Here is a 19,386-nt window from a genome sequence, read left to right as displayed (position 1 = left end):
AAATTCCCACAAATAAAGTGTATCAGAGTACATAATTAGCTGCCTAGCTTGTCTTTTCTTTCTCTGTGTCTACTGTGAGTCTAACATAAATTTCATCCGTACATCACACATTTGCATACTGAAATAGCCCAGAAAGCATCCCAAAGATTTCTTAACTACCAATACTTCTTGCTATATATGTAGAAAACCCTGTTTCATTTTCTATAAACTGGAGACCAAGATCTCCCTGTGGTTAAATTGCTGTTACCAACTCTATCGTTGTGTGACCTTGGGAAAGTTACTTAAACTCACTGTGCCTGTTCCTTATTTGTGAAATGGGTTAATAGTAGTACCTACTTCTTAGGGTTGTTAACAGTTTCAGTGAGTTACTATAAGTAAAGCACCTAGAAGAGTGCCTGGCATATAGTAAGTTCTCTTCCCTGTATATTTCATTTTCTTAAGAGATCATTTTTTTTTAAGAGTTGATTATTCAAAGCTGAATAGTTTATAGTATCTTTGATAGTGAGCACTGAAGGAACACTCAAGTCAGAATGACATCTAGTGTTTATTTTTCCTTTATTCTTTTGGTTTAAAATATTGCCATGTGTGACAACATTTATTTCTTCCTCTTTCTAGGTCTGTGTATTGTCGTATAAATTGAGCAATTTTATTTATCAGTTATATTGCTTTGTCATTTTTTTATTGATTTGTCTGTCCTTCCCTCTGAATTGGGGAGTTCTTCCAGGATAGAGACTACATCTTGCTCAATGTTGCATCCTTTTTTGCTTGGAGTCTGGCTTTCAGTAACCTTGGCTAAATATTTCTAGAATGTGGTAGATCTAGATCTATAAAAATAAAATGTTTGAGTCACTGTTTAGTTTTTTTCCACCTCTCGTTTCGTTGTTCAGAAAATAGAGAACCATTATATGACTCAGGATTCATTTGGATGAGACTGATAATATTGAAATGAAATGTGGGGTTAGAAGCTCACCATAAATTTTTCTCACAGTAATTTCCTTTTCTTTTGCTACGTATATATAAACACACAGAGTGAACTTCACAAAGTTAAGGTCTTTGAAATAAATGAATTGGTGGGGAGTAAATTACACCTTGGCCTAACAAAATCTGTTTATTATAATTGTTCAATAAAAGCTAGTTGAGTAAAAATATCTTAGAAAATACCATCTAATTTTATTCTTGGTTTTTTACATTGTGATCATGATGATTAATAGCACCTCATTCAACATCTCTGGAAAAAATTCTAAGTTCTTAATTTGCTGTTTTGTCTCCTGATAGAATAACTCTAAAGGAAAGGCTTAAAATGAAGAGGGGTGTGTGTGTCTCTGTGTGTGTGTGTCTGTCTTTATCCTAAGAGCTAACAAAATATTACAATTTTAAGAATATTCTAAACTTCAACATCTTTTTGCTAGCTTTAACTTTATATTCTTTGGTAGATTTAAGCTGTTCCTCATAGAATTTTCTTTTCATGTTGTAGAAGTTTGAACATGCATTGACTCAATAAAAATAAAATTTAGATTTAGTTTTTTGAAGTGGTCTCATACCACCATGTAACAGTTTCCAGCAGACCAGCTGTGTGCATAGAGCAGTTCTTAATTAAGTTGTATGCAAATTTGTTTAATAGTCAGCATGCCATCACTACATACCATGCTTTCATGCAACTGGTGGGGAAAGCCTGATATCTGTCCTACAGAAAGAACTGTTTAGAGTCATGTATCAAGTGTGACAGACTTTCAAAGTTAACTTGTAAACATTTGGAGCCCTCAAGTATTTATAGGTAAATATTTTTTAAGTTATGTGCTAATTTTTAAAGAAATTTTTAATGAAGAAAATGAACTTATAAATAAAATATTTCTATTACAATAGTCTTGCCAAGATATCAAAGTACTCCTAGTCATCAATCTTACAATTCATTGCAAATAAAAGACTACTGTAGATCAGATACTTTTTCAAATTAATAGTTATTTTGAAAATGTTTCCATGACAGACAAAATTATGTCAAACCCTACTCATGACTATTTCCAGCAATATTTCTTCGTACTCAGATTTTATTTACTGAATCTTCACAGTCTTTTGGAATCTCCTGAAAAGGTAGGAGATCATGTAAGTGTTATGCTAGTCATATAATTCTTGATAGTTTCAAAGTAAGGAATGCAGTTTGTTAAATTATAGGTACAGTAATTGCTTTAAAATGTAAATTGATGTTTCTCAAATGAATATTTAGAATCCTCCTTTTTATATGTAGTGGGGGCATGATTACTAGGTTCTTCCCTACTCACTTGACAGCTACATCAAACACTTGAATACTTAAAGAGCAGGCAAGCGACTCTAAAATAAGTAAAGAATTGATTAAAGATCACTATGATGTACACTTTCTAGAGGAAGAACCCGGTGTGATTTATGTTTCTTACTGACCTAGCACCAGTGTGGAATAGGTACTTAATAAATGTTTTTAAGTAAGGGAAATAAGTTCAGGTTCACAGACCTTGATTCTTGACTGGAGTTTGAAGAGAATGGTTTAAGCTATCCCTTCTCATTTTGAATTCTTCTGGAAATTTTTTAAGATATTTGGAAAGAGATGTTATGTTTTAAAAAGTGCAGTAAGTTTGAATCTGGACTTTATGTGTCTGCTAGTCAAATATTTATAATTGAACATAATTATCAAAATCAGTAAGCCAACTAATAGAAGACCACAGAGTTGAGAATAACTTAGTATTTTAGGTTAACCAGGTCCTGGATGACAACATGCCAGTGAAAGTATACCTAAGAGTGTAACGGAGGCTGTACTAAACTTTAGTTGAAGGCTTTTTCCAACCTTAAGATTCAGTGATTATGTTCTGAATTCCTTTATGATCACAGAGAAGCAGTTTTAAAAAGTGTACCATGGGTAAAATCATTTCACCTCCAATAACTAAGGGTGACCATGTCTTTCACCATTGTAGACATTTGCTAAAGTAAGGCTGGCAGATGCATTAACAATCTACAGAGATCTGAGCCCAGTATCTCTCTCTCTCTCAAAAAGAGTAAATTATCAAATTTAAAGGTAAAATCAGGGCATAGAAAGTGGAAGAGCAAGGAAATAGAGATGATATGGTAGATACCCTTTCATTCTTATAGAATGGAGTTACTAGATATAAAGGCTTTAGAATGGTGCTTGGTTCATGGTACAGAATAATTAAGTATTACCTACTATTCCAATTCTCTTCCTTTTCCAAGTTTAAGAATCTTGGAATAGGTGCTAAGTTTGAGAATTAGTATGAGGTGACAAGTGATAAGGGAAATGGAAGAGTAATTGGACATGAAAGAGTTGAAAAGATTTTTATGCATTTTCTCTATATGTCTAATTTCAGCAAGTGAGAATTAATTACTTTGTGAGTGGTCTTCAATTTTATATACATTTTTTAAATATAAAAAATAATATTAAAACATATACACAGAAATTGTGTATTCTAGAAATCCTCGGAATCCTCTAATGGCTTCACATTGCACTAGAATTCCTTAAATCCTAACTCTTGACCGTGGCCAAGATCCTACATGATCTGGCCCTTGGTTACCTCTCCATCTTCATCTTGTACCAGTCACTTTACCTAGCCAGATTGGCCTTATTCTTGCTGAGTCTAGACTCTACTCCATTTTAACTTAAAAGTTGTTTCCTGGGTAATACCTTTCAAAATTAGCTACAGTTCTCTACTACCCTCTGTTAACTACTTACTTCTTTCATAGTACCCTGTTTTATTTCTCTCTTAGAGCTTAGCATTATATGAAATTATCTTTTTCATTTATTAGTTTATTTATTGTGTGTTTTACCCCACTCCAGAATACAAACTCTATGAGACTAGGGAGCTCATCTGCATTGTTTGCTACCTTATACCCAGTGCCTGGAACAGTTGTTAGCACATAATAAGGAATACTGGTTTATTGACAAGTTAAAAGAAAAAGAAGGAAAATCTCTTATTAAGCAATTTAGATGACCACTGTGCACATTTTTATATATTTATGTAGGCTTTTCCCCATCCATACACATGTGTGCGTGCAGGCACGCACACACACACACACACACACACACACAAATATACGTGTATATATTTTCAAAAGGACCATACTTTTTATCATGTGTTTGAATCTCACAACTCCTGCTTTACAGTAACCTTTCTCCTAGTTTTGTATATGGTGAACAGTTTCTGTGCCTTCAGAATGCTCTATACTGAAATCTATTCCTTAGCAGGAGGCTTTGAGTCTGGAGGCTGGAGGGGCAAGGCATGGGAAGAAAGGGCTGGGAGTGGAACAAGACAAAGTATTTCATTTTCCAAGCAAGCTGTGTTTTTGAATAGTAGAAGTCCTTTTGGCCACATGTTGGTGAGAATGAGTCAGGTATCCACCTTGGCCCTGAGTTACATTTTTTATTGTCTTTTCATAAAGTTTTTTGGTGAATATGACATTTGAATGTTTATTTAAGAACTCTCTTATATCTGCACCATCCCCCCCTATATTCAAGAGTACAACCTGCCTTTATATATGATTTCTGTATGAGTACCTTTGGAAACAGAAGGACCCCTTCATAGTCAGTGTTTGTCACTAAAATAAAAGGTCTACAGTCTTCACACCCACACAGTAAAGTTCTTCTTGTACATAAAGACACATATTAGCCCTAAAATGGAAGAATGAGTCATGGCAGGAAGTACTTTTGAAGAAACCATTACTAGTAAGTTAAAGACTATTTTAACTGTAGTATTAAGTGTTTGAATTAGGACATAATAGTATTAAAAAGGTTATTCCCTAATGAGCCTTATAAAAACTAGTGACTGCTAGAAGTCTTATAGATATTGTCAATCCTTCAAGTTAATGATTGTGGCATTTCCACATATATCTTAGGTCCACAGATGATAATTTCCTTCTATCTCCTCAACATCTACCAAACTTCTGTCTTTTAAATTTAGAAGCAAGATCGTATGTTTTATGAAATCTCAGACTAGTTAAATGATTTCTCCATTTTCTGACTTCTTACACTACCCAATTTGGCACTTGATATCCAGTCACATATTGTTCTCTATTAGTCTCTTGTCTTGCCAGTTGGAGTTTAAGTACCTTAGGGGTGGAGGGTTATTGCGATGTTTTTATTTGACTTCAGTGGCATTTTGCACATAGTGGGTGATTTTTTCTTAATTGATTGATTTCATTTACGCTAACTCTTTCTCTCAGTTTCTGTTACCTTTTCCCCAATTACCATGTCTTTGCCTCAGATTCCCAAGTGTAGCAGAAGCATAGTTACATAGACCTAGATATTCATTCCATGAACTGAATAAATAAAGATTTAGTTGTGGTTTGCATATTTAATTGATATTTGCAATTAATATGCATATATTGCAATATATATTTGCAAAATATAACACTTTTTTCCTTCTTTAGTAATGTCTGATTTTTTTAGCTGGACTTGAGCCCTCACATAGCTAATGCAAATCAGTTAAAAGTAGTGAACCTGGGACCTGAGCCTACGCCTCTAAAATAACTGTATGACCCTGAGCAAGAAAATTCTCTACCTTACCTTTCTCACCTGTAAAATAATAGTTATTATTTTATAGGGGCACCTCTGTGTTTTCACAATGACTCTGTGGCCTAGGTTGGTAAGGTAAATGGTATTACCACCACATTTAAGAGAAAACTGGAACTCATCATGGTCAAATAACCCCTACCGAGGTTAACACTCTAGTAATGGCGTAACTGTTGTTTAAACTCAGAATTCTCCAATTCCAAAACTGAGGTTCATTCCACAAATGAAGGAGAATTAGATTAGGTGATTTCCAAGATCCCTTCTAGTTCTACACTCAATGGCTTCCTGCTATTAGTGGTTTTTTTGTTGATTCAGTGGATATAACTTTTTTACTTCTTAACCTTTATCTCTTTTCTCAAAGGTTTTTAGTCATGACTAGTAGCTAATATAAGAAATTAATTTCAGAATTTTAAGCAGTGCTTAAAATGAAAGGTTATTTTAATATTAAAATACAAGGTTGATATACCACATCTATAGGAAATTTTTCTCAAGCCAGGTAAATATATTTGAACATTACAAACAGCAGCAGTAAATATCCAGTTGGATAAAGAAAGAAGAGCAAATGTGGTCCTAAGCAATACATGGAAGGAAAATTGATTTCATTCTTTCTCCATGTTAATTAAATTCATTCCTGGGTCATATTTGCTGTTTTATTTTTCTTGAACTTAACCTTTTAAAAAATAGTTTCCCATGATATTTTTCTTACTTTACTGAAGGGATTACTACAAAAAATTTATAATAAAAATTTGAGAGGAAACTCCTAGGTATGAATTCAAGATGCTTACTGGTAGTTTATTTTGGATTCTAAGCATGAGATTTAAAGATTAATTGCCTTCTAGATAATTCAGGATAAACTCCAGAGTGACTTACCAACTTTGTCAAATTATTGCAGATGTTGCTTGTCTACAAAGAAGTATTGTAAGTAATGTTTTGGTATGTGTAGTAAGTCTCTGACAGCTCTATAACAATATAAATTTTAGAAGAGCAAACAAACAGAGCTCCCATCTTCATTATTTTCTTGTGTGCCTGTGATAAATAGAACTCTTAACTTGCATTATTGTGTGAAATTCTATATGTGTCTATATTTATTTATTGGTAGATACATATATTTGTGCATGTTTATCAGATCAGTAATTTGGCCCAAATTAAGGGATGAAAAAAACCTTTATCTTGAATCAATATTGTAATTTGTGTCAAATCTTCAGGGGCTGCATTTTTATAAAGAAAGTTATAAATATTTTAAATATCAGGAATAAGAAAAAAAATTTTAAGTACCACTCCTACAATCATAGTTATCTTAAATTTTTTTTAAACCAGTCTAAGCTGTGATACTTTGATTTGCATTTTGATTTACTGAGGTTAGGATTTTGTATATTATTATAAGCATCCCCCTCACTTCCCAACAAGTGTATTTTAAACAAAGTTGCTATATATTACAATATTTAGTGTTTGGGATATTTTCTAATGCAGTAGTATTTTAATATTTGTTTCCTTGGATGGTAATTTCAAACTAAATCTGGCTTACCTTGTTTCGTTTTACATATTCTCAAAAATTTTTTTGAACTAATTTCAGTGTGAGTTCTAAGAATCAGATGTGTATATGTATCACCCTATTCTCTGTCTTAAATTGAGCATAAATTCAATGGAGGAAAAAAAAGTTTTTTAAATTATGTACTATCCTGTGCCTGACGCATAGTTGGTGTAAATAAATGCTTAATGAATGAATAAATGTGAAAATAGCTTATTGATCAATACTGCCACCTACTTGTATTAGGGAAAATGTAGGTGCTGGGCATACATCCTATTTTAATAGATAATACCTGTGATAGAACAGGTTTATTAACTTGCCAATTTCCGTTGTGAACCTTTTAATAAGAACTTGCACCCCAGAAACCTGATGACTGTGGGTTAGTGAGATTTCAAGTTTGTTTCAACCTCAACATGCTTGCCATTCCTTTCTTTGATGTTGAAATCCCAAACTGTCTCTAATCTAAATTCTGTGCTCAGGGCAAGACAGCTAACTGTGCTAGGTGGTTTTCTTAGTGTAACATCAGAGTAAAGAATGTTGTCATAATAGTAATGAAGAAAATCACTGACGTACAAATATAAACACATTATCCTACTATTATAAAATGGAAATAAAATTTTAAATGTTGGCAAAGTAATGCAAAGAACCAATAGTATTTATAGTATCATCAACTAATTATAATACAATAGTTGGACTTTTAGCACTAAGTATAATTTAGTACTAGTTATATATTTATGCTTTAGAAAAATGATGCCATGGTTGCTACTACTTGCTTGTATGGCCAGTGATTCAAAACTATTAATTATTTGTTATATATCATTTTTCTGCTATGTCTTAGAAAGCTGTGAACCTTTGAGTGGTAGGGGGGAGGGATGTATAAAAATTACAATGAGGTATGATAAGTGCAATGGAAGAATATATTTAAAATGGAAATAATGAACTCTGAGAGTCAAGGTGAGGAAAAGTACTCTATTAATGACTCCTTCCTCTGTCGACACGATGTATAAGATACATACTTCTCTGAAGACACATGATACATGAAGACTGTTTTACTGTTTGTATTTTTCTCACTATTTACATGTAGATTGTTTTTTGTTTCTGCCCATAACCACAGCTTGCTCTTCTGAAAACATAGTCATCCCCACCAATTGCTTAGAAAGAGCCGTTTCTCTTATACTAGCTCACAAGTTAATCATTCTACTGCTACTGTTTCCCAGAGGCTTACACTCTGGGGCAGTACATCTTCATATCTTTGTGCTGTTTTTCAGTTTTCAAGCTACTGCTCTCATGCATTCCTCATACACCTAGCTCAATGGAGTTGTGATGAAATGAGCACTGAGTCTGAATTAGCAGATAGGCTATAATCTAAGGACTTCATTGTTAGTCACTCCCTTCCTAATAGATTTTCAGCAAGGTTTATAGCACGTCAGTCAGCACAAGAAATAATTGTTTATAGAATGGGAAATTCATTGCTTAGCTGATATTACATGAAGATTTAGTTTATTGTAGTGAAAATGATATTGAATACACTGAGATATTCTAAAAATGTGGATGAGAAACACAAGTATTTTCTTAGCTATAATGATTAACTAGCTTTTTCAGTGAACTTAGTAGCTAACATTCTAGCATAAAGCATAAAATACATTTTTTGGTAAACTTATTTAACATAGATTATGGACTGACCTCAGTTTTACAATGTTTCTGTCTACCACAGGGATAAGATAGATAAAGATTCACACACAAAGCCTTTTTCAGTCATATTACTAAAAACCTTAAATCTCTGAATAAAGTTTTAAATGTTTGTATTTTAGCCAAGACTCCCAGAAACAGGAATTTGAGAATGATTTCATTTGCTTTGTTCATATATAGATTATGATGAAAATAATATAATAGATCACAATTTTCATTCCTAGTACTTTAGAGAATATTGAAAATCATTCATTTTTATTCTGTTAATTTGAAATCTACTTAGAGACTTGGTTGACTAGCTTTGCTTAAATTCTTTCTTCGCAATTCAAATTAACATTATAAACAAGATATTAGGGAGAATTGTTTAATTATTTGGAAAAATTAAGTCTTTGTGAGTATTTATAAGCATACACATTCTCACTTAAAGGATAAACAAACTAATGAAAATCATTTCCAAGTGGGAACCATGGTAGATGGGTGAGTGGGGGTGTTGGAGAGTCTTCTCAGTGTTTACTTTTTGCATATCATTTTGATTTTTGAGCCAGATAAATATTTTACCTGTTTAAAAATAAAATATGAATACACATACCTACATTTAAACATACATTTGTGGGAATCAGGTTTTCCTGTAACTTCATAGCCATACATAGGAGCCATATGACCAGAAGAGCATTCTGTTGAATGTACAAAGTTAAGATATTTTCTTCTTCAATTATCCTAGATTTTGAGACGGCATTCCTGGTTTATTAAAGTTGGTCGGTGTCCTCAACTGAGTAGACTTAATTTGAAAAGGTCAGTTCAACTAGAGGTAGGACATGATTTCAATTGAAGTCAAGGTATATACCAGTATGTGACTGGTAGGTAGTCTCTTTGTCCTCCGACAAGCTTTAGAGGAAATTTCAGGTGTTCATTTTACAATTAGTTTCTTCAGACAGCCCAGAATGGCGGGAGGAGGTATCCTTTTTTTTTTTTTTTTTTTTTTTTAAATCCTGCATGCTCTGAAGCTCTAATAAAAGGGTTTATGGGTCTGTTCCTAACATTTGGGATTTTTTTTCCTAAGAGTAAGAGATTTCTTTTTAAAAGGAACTTTCCTTTGAAGTAAGCTAATTGTTTATTTAGAAAACTAACTTTTGCTGGGTACATGTACATATTGTTTCTGAGGGTAAGAATTAGTTTAAGAGCCAGGAAGGGGATTTTTTTTTTTTTTTAAAGATAATATGTAGACTATAACTTCCAGGAGAAGACCCAAGATGTACATTTTCATAAAATTTTAGATTATCTTATTTATGTTTTAAAGTAAAATACAGGAGGGAGACGCAAGAGGGAGGAGATATGGGGATATATGTATATGTATAGCTGATTCACTTTGTTATAAAGCAGAAACTAACACACCATTGTAAAGCAATTATACTCCAATAAAGATGTTTAAAAAAAAGTAAAAGACGTTATACTGACTTAATGTCTTAATTAAAAAGGTAAACATTTATTTTTAAAATTATACTACTTTATGCAGTATTTAGAATCATTTTTCTAACAAAAGTCATTTATTACCATAGCAGAGAGTATTAAAATGTAGTAAGTCAAAATAGTATTTCTTTTTTCCTGAAGAAACTTTTTAAGTACTTAAGTAACTATAGGCAGGCACACAGTTTGCTTGTAATAAAGAACATTAATGGGGAGGGTAGGAGTTAATTAACTAGGCCCTTAATAATGGGCCTTTCTAGTCCAAGGAATCTTATAATTGCCTCTGAAGCTGGTTTTGTAGCAAGTTGAGTGATGAAATATCTAGATTTGCGTAGTAGTCATTCTAAGAAAAAGGTTGCCTTCAGGCAAACTTTAGTACCTTTATTATTCTATAAAATAACTTTTTAATGATAAGCAGTACACATTGTGAAAGTAAGTTTAGAGGTAGAAAGCCAGTGCCTCCTGTTTACTCAACAGTAAATGAACAAATAATTATAAGACTCTCCAATGAGCACAGTTTTTGCTCTCTTGGGAGAAACAGAACCTTTCAGCCATACTTTATATACTTAGTTTGTTAATCATAAAAAGATATTCTCATGATTAGTAAGGATTGGCAGTGTGTGGTAATTTTCTTGAAGACTATGTTTTAAATGAATGGAACGGGAAAGCAAAGGGAATATTTACATTAAATCTTAATATAAGAAATACACAGCTTGAAGTATAACTTATTACATAATTTCTGCAAATGTCGTATGCTCCAAACTGGTTTACCTTTTTGTAAATTGCCCCAAAGAATATCTAATTCCTCCCTTTGGAATTGCCCATTTTGGACCATCCAAGCTACTTGAAAAACCTAATCCAGGACTGACTGCAATAGGGTAGCAGTTAGTGAAAATAGACTGCTTTGCTTCCGTTGGGAGGACCATATGAAAATATATTCCATTTTCAAAATGTTTCTGAAAGGACTTATTTGCGGAAACGATGCTTGCCATTTAAAACTCTTCAAAAATGCAGGTTTTACAAAATACAAAAATAACCTCCTGAAAGTTTGAAAGGGGAGAGAGGGGGCTGTGGTATGGGGGCGGTCTCCTTCGTTGCCCACCTCCTCCCTCTGTTCAGCGCGCTGTGTGCTTACGGGTTCCCTGGAGCGGATCACCATGTAATTGATGTGCAGTCTGCATTGCTGAATCCTGGACTGCACCATTCTGTGTTCAAGGGAAGATGTAATCTGATCCCTCTGCTGCTGAGGGAGGAATCTGTTCAGTCCAGGCTTTGACAGGGCATAGTCTCCTCCAATAATCTTCTCGGTTCTCTCTCATTATTCCCTTGAGTTCTCCTCAGTCAAGCTGCATGTATGTATGTGTGTCCCAAGAAGCGGTTTGATACTGAGCTGCATTTGCCTCTACTGTGGAGTTTTGTTGCCGGTTCTGCTCCCTAATCTTCCTTTTCTGACGTGCCTGAGCATGTCCACATTAGAATCTGTGACATACCTACCTGAAAAAGGTTTATATTGTCAGAGACTGCCAAGCAGCCGGACACACGGGGGCACAGAATCACTGAAGGGGAAAAATCCAGAAAATATGGGTTTCTACGGCACACTAAAAATGATTTTTTACAAAGTAAGTAAGCTGTTTTCTTCCTGTGTTGTATGATTGTGTGTGTGTGCCTGCCTGGGAAGGAAAATCTGTATCATCAGAGATGGCTGCAGTATCCTCTAATTTTGGTGGGTGGCTGGATGTCTGATATTCTGTTTTATATCATGAATGTAAGCAAATAATGGAAAGACAACATAAACTGGAAAAAGCTTTACATTTAAAATAAAATGTACATTTTAATGTGAGAATTTTCCTCTAAAAATATATTCAGACTTTAGAAATGTGGCTCCATTAAATGCTGACCTGGAAATACTCTATCCTTAGTTAGCTTTTAGTGAACCTTTTGCCTTTAATTTTTCTATACCGTATATATAGGTTTTTCTTTTTTCTTTAGTTGCCTCTCTTAAAGTCTAGAATTGCTAGAATATGGGGGATTTATATTTAAAGGTTATATTTACTTTCTGTACCCTTTCAAAATTGCAGGATTGATTTTTGGTTCTAAAGTCGGTATTTTCAGTAAACAATATAATATTTAAAAGACATATAGTCATACAGAAAGTGCTTTATTTTATAAAATATTCTAAATTTAAAAATCCTTTCACAGCAGTTCCCTTGATATGAATTTCAGGCATTTTTATTCATTGAAGGGATTTCTAAGATGGAAATAAAGTTTGCTTTAGTGGCAAATGGCATTTGCACCAATGTATTTACAAGATATCCAGGGAAGTTCTGAAAGCCAGTATTACAAACTTAATTACAGTGAATATCAAAGTTTATCATAACAACTTTGAAAATGAGGGTTTGTGGAAGTTATAAAAAAATAGATTTTTAAGGTAATCTGTACTGACTGACCTTCCTGATGGATACATTTGTGTGTATGTGTACATGTGTGTCTATAATTTATACATATGCAAGCATGTGGCTACCTATGTATTAAAGTATTTATTTTTGCCTTTTATTAAAATTATTTGGAGAAAGAAAATAATGGGTTTTGAGAGGAATCACTTTAAAACAATGTTATGAGCATAGAAACTTCTGAAGGGTTGAAATAAGACCAATTCCGTTTCTGTCGGTATTTCATGAACTAAGGTATGAATTGTGGATGAGCTTGTCATATGCTCACCTCTCGCCTCTAACGTTGTAAGATTATCCCTGTGTTTTAGAATACTTTCTTCATGATGATAAAAACGGTCTTTATTACCCAGAGTGTGGTTCAAAAAGCTTTTAGAGTCTTGTTGCTTCTCTCTGGTATTTACAGTGTGGCATGCTGTGTTATGACGTTCCCATGTGAGGAATAGGTAAGAAAATAAGGCTGCTGCAAAGCAAGGGTTTTCACCTTATTACAAAAATGAGGGTAACTTTCTATCACTCTGGGATTCCCCCGCTCCCATCATTTTCAATGATACAGTAATTAATTAGCAGACACAAATCTTAGAGGGGTTGCTGAAATAGAGAAAGTTGAATCTTCTCAGATCTTATTTTATAGTTTTATAACATATCTATAGTAAGATGACCTCAGTTAACCAATAGTAAAATATAAAAATATATATATTTCAATATTGATGACGACAAAATATAATTCTGAATATATTTACAGTATTACATACCTGTATAGCATAATAAAATACTTTAAAACTACAGATGTCGGGTATACCTTACAAAGATGCATAACTCATTCTTTTTAAATCTTTCTGTTTTTCTTGTTGGTTTTCAAGTTAGAATATTTTGTCCTGAGTGAGTATCTGTCAGTAGAGCTATGTATTCTGTGTAAAATATCAATTGATGGCTTTTTTCCTACCGTTATTATACCATCTCCAGATTTCCCTCCTATTATGGACTTACTTTTCTGTACTGTCTTCATTGCCCATATTCATTGCTTTATGCCTTATCATAATTACTTTTCAAGAGCATTTTATTTACATTATTCTCCTTACCCTTTTATAATAATGTGTTTTAAATTCAGTGACTATTACTTCCATTCTGATTTTGAATTTGTTGTTTATCTTTCTTAAAATATGTTTTTAAAGGAAAATGTAAATCACTAAGAACAGTATATTAAATATGGTTCTTTTCTGTGTGGGTTAACATGACATGTTCCTCTGTGTTGGTTCTTAAACTAGAAAATGTGAAAGGTATAGTACTCTCAAGGAATATATACGATGGATATCAATTTTTAAATCACCATACACTGTTCTTCTGGACAAATATTAGGGGGGAAAATTCACCTTTCCAGCCTTGTAAAGAGTAAAACAAAGTAGAACTAATAGAAGAAAGTATGAAACATTTATTTTCTATATGGATTAACTATGCCTAATTAACATTGCGGGCATATGAAAACTTAAGAATTTTTTCAGTATTACTGATGCTAACATTAAGATTTGACAGTTGGACAGGTGATTTTTTTTAAACATATCTCATTTGTTTTACCTTATAGATGAAAAGAAAGTTGGACCATGGTTCTGAGGTCCGCTCTTTTTCTTTGGGAAAGAAACCATGCAAAGTCTCAGAATATACAAGGTAATATTAAGTATAATAATTCATTCTCTCATGATTCTCATGTTTCTTTAAAGAGTTGATGATTCTGTCACTAATACTGTTGACTGTTTTAACACATTTTGAGATCTCTGAAAGTTGAGAAACATACATTTTAAATAAGGAGAAGAATGACTACCACTGTGGCTTTATATTACTAATACATTGAAGTAAGACACAAGCAGAAGTTCTCTTATCTACAAAATTTTTAAATCATAATTTTTAAGGAATTCTAAAAAGTAAATCCTAAAATATGGATATGAGCAAATGTATCTTGTTACTATAGCAACAGCTGTTCTAGGGTGGATAGTTATATATGCATAACTGAAGATACATTTGTTAGCAGTGAAATAGACCGCACAATTACTAACTGAATCTTATTTCATGAGATTACTATGTTAGAAACCCCCTTTATTTGCTTCGTAAGTCTTATGTTTTTAACACATACATTTCTACACCAGTAGAATAGTTTCCATAACAACTAAATACAACTGTACTTTTGTTTCCTGTGCCATTCCATCATTTTTGGATTTTGCATCAGTATAAAACTTTTCCCACTCTCACGCTAATTAGGCTAACTTAAGCACAATATCTATTACCCAGCTAATTAAAAATGGCTTTGGATGTCATTTGGAATGTGGTATTTTAAAATTTAAATGACAAAAGCATCTTAAGGCTTTTATGGGGGGTCTTTTTTGCATAATTGTCACTTCTTCAAATAACTGATTGAAAGTTATAGAAACCATAAGAACTTCATTATGGTGACATTTCTTTTTTTTCCCCCTCAATATTTTGATTTAGATTTATTTTTACTCTTTAAGATACAATAAAATTAACATTGCTCAGACATAAGTTTATGTGATTGAACATTGTTACAGATTGCATCTCTTTTTTCCAGGGAACCAGTTTGTACTTTTACTTCATTCAGTTGTGGAAAATATTTCTTTCAGATGCTCTTTGGTGAAACTTAGAAATCATAATAATTAGAGTAGTTTTATATACAAAAATGATACAAAAGAGAAAAATAAAGCTATTTCTTGGTTACTCAGGAAATGCTTTTTGTGTGATTTTCCCATGTTAACTGTTCCCTTCCTCCCTCTTATGTAGGCTTTGCCTTTTGACAATTTCACTGTGTTTTGGCACTTCCGCCAGAGGGTGTGGAGTGATAGAGAAGTGAAACTATTCACTTCATTTTTGTTTTTTTTCTTCTAATCTTGATAAACTGTTTCTTGGATGAGAAAGTTGAGTTTAATGTTTAAAATGTGCTGTTTTTTTTAATGTATAGATTTCAGTTAACCATATAACTTTGGTCTTCAATTAATATGGCTAATGCCAGGGCAAAAGTATTAAATGGTTCAGTTGTTTTTAAGGCAGTTTATAAATGACTGCTGAATTTTTACCACAGAACACATTTTAGTAAAATTTTTCTTTAGTTGCCGACTTTTTTATTGAGAAAGTACCTGCAAAGGTGAAAGTTTTATTTTTAGCCTTTTAACACACAGTCTTACTAAAGCAAACCAGACAGCATATTGATTGCCGTGTCTTTTTGGAGACTTGATCAGTGTATTTTTGATGTTCTTTAATTTTGTTGAAAGATTTTCTAATAATAAGATGAAACTATGATTTTTCATCATTTTTGTTAGAAAATTTAAGTTATAATCACATCCTATTTCATTTCAGAGAAGAAAATAGAGCTTACCTTTGAAATTTGATAAAAGAAAAATAGATTTAGTTGTTGAATGTTAGAGACCATCTTAGATGTTTAATGCTAAAAGATTTAAAGGTGGTAGATATGAAGATTTTTCTGTATTATCTGGTGACTGAGATGCATTTTTAAGCAAAATAATGAGATATGCTGGATAGAAAAGAATTGGAGTTGTTTCATTAGTAATTTTTCAGAGCTTGATAGTTAACTGTTAGGATATAATTTATATGTTCTTTGGATTTAAAACACTTTACTGTCATAGCTCAATAAAATGAAGATTATTTTACAAACACGGTTTGTTACCTGAATCTTTCTGCTCCTTTTTTTCCACGTGTCTCTAAGATAGAGATGTTCAGTACTTACCTCGAGCTTAACTAATTTAATTAGGCATTGAAATTAGAAAGCAAAGTTTAATATACTAATAACATAGCTCTAACTACTTTTTCTGCTATTAGGCATTTTTAGGAGAGTTGAACAATTTTAGAGATAGATCATCTCTTATTTTACTAGTGGCAGAATTAATTGAATTTCAGGTTTGTGGTGTTTTTTTTTTTAACTGTCTCAAAATTTAAATTATTGGCTAAAAGCATTTAGCCAAAATGATCTCATTTTACAGTATTTAATTTTGCATATAATAAAATAAGTTCTACCTACCTACCTGTTTGAGTAAACACATTTCTAATCAAGGCTTATTCCTGTTAAATATTATTTAGACTAAGCTTAATCATAGCAATAGAAATTAGAGAGGAATAGACAAATATTATAAATAACTTAAAAGGCATCTGGGGCAAACTTAAGGAATAATGTGACTAGTGAAATGTCTAAAACATTTAACAGACTACTGCTACATATGATTTTTTTAAAGCATTAATAATCTCACACCCCTTTTTGTGAAAGAAATTTAAACTTTTGTTTAATTATGATGCTGAAGACCAGACATAGGCAAGTGGAACCTGAATCTTCTAAGCAAATATTTTAACATTATTTGTATGTTACCAACAACTTACAGTTTTGCCATAGAGATTCTGTCATTTGGTTGCAATTAGCTGTGCCGGGATAAAAACAGGTGGTTATATAGGAGGGAGGAAACTTACTCTACAATAGCAGAATAGGTTTTGTGCATCCTTGCTCTCTGGGAACAAGCAAATAAAAATAATAGTTTGACTGATGTTTGAAATATGCCATGTCATCCCATTCTTATTAAACTAGAGCCCATTATTCTTAATAAATATCTGTCTTTGCCTCCACTCTTGTATTTTCTTGTAGTACTGCTGGCCTCGTACCATGTTCAGCAACACCGACAACTTTTGGAGACCTGAGAGCAGCCAATGGCCAAGGGCAACAACGACGCCGAATTACATCTGTCCAACCACCTACAGGCCTCCAGGAGTGGCTGAAAATGTTTCAGGTGACATGTCTAAACACAGTACTTGAAATGCTTCACTTATTTGCTGCAAAAAATAAGGGATTATTCAGCCATGAAAAGGAACATGCTACACCATGGATGAACCTTGAAAACCTTATGCTAAGTAAAAGAAGCCAGACACAAAAGGCCACATAATGTATGATTATATGAAATTTCCAGAACAGGAAAATCCATAGAGACAGAAAGGAGATTAGTGATTTAGGTGATGTTAGGAGGGCAGGTTGGGACTAACTGCCGATAGGTATGGGGCTTCTTTTGGGGGTGATGGAAGTTTTCTGGAATTGGATAGTGGTGATGGTTGCACAGCAAGATGGGTCTGCTGGGAACTATTGAAGTGTACACTTAAATGGTGAATTTTATGTTTGTGAAGTATATCTCAATTAAAAATGTTATTAAAAATAAGGGAACTCACTTTAATTTTTAGGTATATTAATCAAGAGGGTCCAGTGCTTGTTTTGTGTAAGTGTGCATTTGCATTGTTTATTGCTTTTTAGATAATAAGACCTTTCTTTTTCTCCTTTATGTTTGGGTTTCTGGTATTACTGAATGTACTTGTTTTCTAAACTGCACTGTTTGGAAGTTAAGCATTGTAAGAACTCTGCCTATTAGTCACTAGTGGTAACTTATCCATCACTGTTACCCTCGTAGCCTTCAAGAGTTGATGCAGCTTCTTTCCATCAGTGCCATGCTTGTGTGTGGCTTATTGTGCTCAAAATTCTGATTACTATATTTTACTAGCATTTAAAGTTTTGGGAATTTTACCGGGAAGTTCGGCTACAACCGAACCTTGAATCTTATGAATTTTATAACTCATGATAGTGATATTAAATTGATTTATCTCTTCTTCTAGTGAGATAACACATAGAAGTCAAGTATTTAGCAAAGTAGTTGGCATCAATTAAACACTTGGTTAATTATTCCTTGTAAATAGTAAATAATATAAAGTATGTAAAGTGAAGGTATCTCTGATACTAGCCACTGTACTAATGTAAAATGAATATATTTCCTTACCTCTGGCTACTTTATTGATGGTATTTTATGAATGCATAGGGGAATAATGGTTGAAAAAGAAGATATTTCATAGATTTTATATGATATTTCGTATTTTTATGGTGTCCATTTATATAAATCCCAATATTTTAAATACCTGGGCAATAACTAAGTAAATGTCCCAGTTTTTTTCTTCTGGAGCTGGAAGACTCACTTGAAGCAATGTTTATTTAAAATGGATTTTTAAAATTGTTTTCTACCCTTCAGGTGATTTCAGAGAAATTAGGATAACTTCTTTTTTCGATTGATAACTGAAAGGTTAGAGCAGCACGTCTCGACAGGGGGCAAATTTTCCCTTGGTTGAAACATTTTTAGTTCTTACAACTGCCTGGGTCGGGGGTAGGACACTGCTGGCATCTGATGGGTGGAGCCAGTGTAAGGAACAGCCTCCCCCAACACAAAGTTATCCAGCCCAAAATATCAATTGCTGAGGTTGAGAATCTATGGCTTCGAGGCATAAAAGTTATACTTCACTGTTACAATAATGTTATGAACCACTACAATTACAAAGATTTTGTGTTTTATTTTCACAGTCATTTGTTAATTAAACTTACCTTTTCTTAAGGATCATTCCCTCCCCTCATCTGAGTTCTTTTATCTTAGGTTCATGATTTTTAAATTTTATTTTAATTTTTTCCTACACATGCCCTCAGAATTCTAAATTATTTGTCACATCCTTTTTTTTTTTGCGGTACGCGGGCCTCTCACTGTTGTGGCCTTTCCTGTTGCAGAGCACAGGCTCCAGACGCGCAGGCTCAGCGGCCGTGGCTCACGGGCCCAGCCGCTCCGCGGCAGGTGGGATCTTCCCGGACCGGGGCACGAACCCGTTTCCCCTGCATCGGCAGGCGGACT

The 19,386-nt window shown here is 33.3% G+C and overlaps 1 protein-coding gene across 4 annotated transcripts in view; it reads left to right on the top strand.

The window, feature by feature from the left end:
• The window catches only part of FBXW7 (F-box and WD repeat domain containing 7), a 204,658-nt gene that overhangs the window by 160,643 nt on the left and 24,629 nt on the right, over window positions 1-19,386 (top strand). For all 4 annotated transcript variants that reach the window (XM_029234853.1, XM_029234852.1, XM_029234851.1 and 1 more), the window contains 2 exons: window positions 14,256-14,338; window positions 17,325-17,466. In XM_029234853.1, the coding sequence (XP_029090686.1) occupies window positions 14,256-14,338; window positions 17,325-17,466 (225 nt within the window). The remainder of the gene's footprint in view (window positions 1-14,255; window positions 14,339-17,324; window positions 17,467-19,386) is intronic.

This window comes from Monodon monoceros, unplaced genomic scaffold, assembly GCF_005190385.1.
Source record: "Monodon monoceros isolate NGI ecotype Baffin Bay Population unplaced genomic scaffold, NGI_Narwhal_1 Super_Scaffold_20, whole genome shotgun sequence".
Classification (NCBI taxonomy): Eukaryota; Metazoa; Chordata; class Mammalia; order Artiodactyla; family Monodontidae; genus Monodon; species Monodon monoceros.
This window is presented reverse-complemented; position numbering and strand designations above follow the sequence as displayed.